The 3,956-nt window shown below is 42.5% G+C and overlaps 1 protein-coding gene across 1 annotated transcript; it reads right to left on the bottom strand.

Annotated features, from left to right (window-relative positions):
- Positions 1–475: 475 nt before the first annotated feature.
- On the bottom strand, positions 476–3,466 carry LOC147567814 (uncharacterized). Its single transcript, XM_086658533.1, has 4 exons — positions 2,929–3,466; positions 2,710–2,822; positions 2,115–2,498; positions 476–586 (listed from the first exon to the last, which is right to left on the bottom strand). The coding sequence occupies exons 1-4, from the start codon at positions 3,464–3,466 to the stop codon at positions 476–478; spliced, it is 1,146 nt and encodes a 381-aa protein (XP_086514659.1).
- Between the last annotated feature and the right edge of the window lie 490 nt (positions 3,467–3,956).

The following is a 3,956-nucleotide window of genomic DNA, read 5'->3' as shown; positions in this document are numbered from 1 at the left end:
GAGACAGGGGTGCTCACTCATGAACTTCAAGGGGTGGAAATGGGTCTTAGGCTGCCAGCTAAGCTGAAGCTTGAGAAAGTCATTATTGCCATTGATTCTTTACTCACGTGTGAGTTGCTGAGAGATGGTGGTAAGGATCCTCCATGGACTATTTGGTGGCTTTGCAAAAGAATTATGGAACTTTGTTACTCCTTTGCATATTTCAAGTTTCAACATGTGGTCAGGGAGATTAACCAAGCAGCTGACTGGCTCTCCAAGCTGAAGTCGGGTGTTGACTTTTATGAGATGGACCTCAATAGCTTGCCTCCTGATTTTTTATCTATTCTTTCCTTAGATAGAGTTGGGTCTGTTAGATTAAGGAAGAAAACTGTTTAGTTTGTTGTTTTGCTTTCTTTTTTGCTTTGTTGCTTTTTGTTAGGGTTCAGGCCCGTTAATCCTTCTTACTATTACAAAAAACAAAAAGTAGTTCGTCAAATTAAGCATCAAGCAGTAAGAAAACCAGAGATCCAAACTGAGAGACCCGTGCATCTAAATGTAGGTGAGAATCATATCTATACCCCTCCTCGAAAGCATCATAAAGAAGACCCTGAGGATGCCATAGGTCAGTCCAGAATGTAGTATCCTAACCATGCACCAATGAAGTACACATGTGTTGCTGAGCCGTGGGCCTGTTGGCCAGAATTCGACGCCAACATCAAAAACTGTTACTCGGGGCTAAAAGAGTCTAGAAATGTTGATCTTTGATAAGATTAATTCTCACCCAATTAGCCCACAAGGTCCACTTTCCACAAATCAAATCCCATATATGGCGGAGGTTTGACGCCTCGAACAACACCTCGATATCACGAAAACCAAGTCCCCCTTCATCAGTGGGGTAACAAAGGCTTTCCCAACCAATGGGAGCTCTCTTACACCCCATATCCACGCCAGACCACAGAAACTTGCTAAAGATGATTTCATTTATTATTCTCTTGGGAATAACGAACACTACTGCCCAATATAGTAGCATACTATTCAAAACCACCTTTACGAGGAGAACTCGCCCCGCGAACGATAAAAATTGACTCTTCCAAGATTGGATTCGTCCCTTGATTTTATCAATCAACGGAATACAGTGACTATAGGTCAGATGAGACGACATAAGAGACAAACCCAAGTATAGGATAGGCCGAGAACAAATACCGAATTCCATAATACTAGTAATATCACTCTGACCTTGGGCCGAAAGACCAGCAAAAAAAACCTTACTCTTGAGCACATTAGCCTGCAACCCCGTCGCCCGATGAAAATCAATTAACACACCTTTTAGAGATTGAGCCGAACCCGAGTCTCCTCGAAAGACGACCATGAGATCGTCGGCGAAACAAAGGTGAGTAACTTTCGGGACTCGACACTTAAGGGGTGGCAGAAACCGACCTGCTCTTTCCTCTCGGTCAATAAGAACCGCGAATACCTCCATCATTAACACAGACAGATATAGAGAAATCGGGCAGCCTTGCGGTAGACCTCGATTCCCATCAAAATAACCATGGGCTTCACCATTGACCATAATCCAGAACTTAGACATAGTAACACAGGCCCGTATCCATTCTATGAATATCCTTGGAAAATGAAACTTACCAAGGACTGAGAATAGTGAAGACCAACGAACTGTGTCATACGCCTTCTTAAGGTCAATCTTAACCATATACCTAGCCGAAACGTCTGGTCGGTGGTAATTCCGAACAATCTCATGGGCTAGCATGATATTGTCCTGAATAGTACGGCTAGAAAGGAAGGTTGATTTGTTCGGACTGATCATCGAATAGATAACTCCCTTCAGCCGTATAGTACGAATCTTGATAATGCATTTATACAACACATTACAACAAGATATCAGTCTAAAATCTGAGACTGAAGAAGCATTATCGATTTTAGGAATAAGAGTCACAAAAGTAGAGTTTTACCTCTTTGAGAAGTTTTCCTGAGCTGAAGAAATTTTGAATAGCCTCCACAAAATCATCTCCCACGATCTCCCAACACGCCTTAAAAAAGTGGGAAGAGAACCCATCCGACCCTGGCGATCGATCAGAATCAATAGTCTGTAAGGCAGCAAAAATCTCATCTCTAGTCACCCTCGTAATGAGAAGAGCTCCTTTAACTTCCGTAAGCGGGCATGAGAACTCCACATTGGATATGTGATCTAATACTTCATCATCCACATCATCCCGACCAAATAAGTTCCTATTGAAATCCACACAAAGATTAGCCATCTCCACTGGATCCTCGGCCACCGAACCATCCTCCTTGGTGAGTCGAGTAATAACATTCCGAGACTTCCGCTCTTTGATAGAATTGTGGAAATAAGTTGTATTGCTGTCATCAAGAGTAAGCCATTCAACTTTAGCATGTTGTCGGAGCATTGTCGTTTCAGCCCGAACAACGTCACTATAGTTTTCAGTAGCTACTCTCTTTTGCCTCCACAAACTCAGGTTTATTGGATCTCCCTGAAATTGGACCTGCACTGAATGTAAAAATTTTCGGTTAATGGTTACCTGGTTCGTCACCCCATTGAACCGAACTTTCTTCCATTCATTCAACCGAGATATCAAAGCTTTGAGCTTTGTCACCATTCGAAACATCGGGTTACCCCGTACTGACTGCTTCCATACATCATCAACAAAAGCTCTAAACGTGGGATCCTCCGTCCAGGCATTAAAGAACCTAAACGGAGTACGTCGGTTCTTTAGCTGAAGGAGTACGTCGGTGTATGTTGGGTGCAGCAAGCGGGATAATAATAGGAGAGTGATTTGAGTCCCCAGCCGGTGGGAAATCTGCTTTAGCTAAAAGGAAAATAGGTCAGCCAACCACTATTAATAAGAGCCCGATCAATTTTGGAGTTGACGTTTGCGTCTCCCATCTGCATGTTAGACAATGTATAGAAACAACCTGTATAGGGGCAATCAAAGAGTCCCAAATTGGTTACACACTCAAACATCTCATTGGAACCTTGAGATGGCAAATTATTGCCAGCTCTCTTCTCATTGGCCAGCATCGTGGTATTAAAGTCACCTAGTACTAGCCACGGAGTCTCAGAACCCGTCATCAGAAATTCGAGGTCCCTCCAAAGCTCCCAGCGATGAACAGTACTATTACTTCCATACACCACTGCCACCTGAAACCCCGAGCCATCTGTAAACCGAACACCACTTGCAATAACTTGCCCTCCAACGTGGGACACAGTAAGATCGACCCTACTCGGGTCCCAACCAATCCAAATCTGGACTCCCGAAACAACCGCATAGTTATCAACAAAAGTCCAGTTGGAATTATGACTTCGCTGAATACGAGTCTTATTAACCTCCTGAACATGAGTTTCTAACAATCCACACAAACCAAGTTTATTCAATCTCACGAAATCACGATCACTCTTCATTCGGAGAGCGTCATTAAGACCTCTCACATTCCAGCATGCTAAATTAATCATTAAATTATTGGGTTTGTATTTCGACCCCCTCGGAGGTCTCCAAGCAACTATTTGGTCTCAAAGTGGGTATATCAGGGGCCTTATCATACCATGGGTTGATCACCAAACTGTTTCGTTCTTCATGGAAGTTGTGATCCTACCATGGGTTCATTTTCATATTGCTAAAGTTTCGTTTACAGTTTGAGGAGTCGATACAGTTTTGTTTACAATTTGAGGGGTTGAAGTTGAGGTAAACCCCCCAAAACAATATGGAATGGATTTTTAGGACCCATGAAACATATTGGATGAAAAAAAAATCACAACTCGTGCGAAAAAATTTGTTACACAGTTCGGTGCAGTCTCATATTGCTACAGTATCGTTTTACAATTTCAGGGGTCGAAATTGAGGTAAAACCCCAAAAACAAAATATGGAATGGATTTTTAGGACATATGAAACATATTGGATGAAAAAACACACAACTCGTGCAAAAACATTTGTTACACAGTTTG

This window comes from Eschscholzia californica, unplaced genomic scaffold, assembly GCF_041429995.1.
Source record: "Eschscholzia californica isolate CP2 unplaced genomic scaffold, dmEscCali1.0.p SCAF_1, whole genome shotgun sequence".
Classification (NCBI taxonomy): Eukaryota; Viridiplantae; Streptophyta; class Magnoliopsida; order Ranunculales; family Papaveraceae; genus Eschscholzia; species Eschscholzia californica.
The sequence above is the reverse complement of the archived record's forward strand: the minus strand, read 5'-3'. Positions and strand labels throughout refer to the sequence as shown.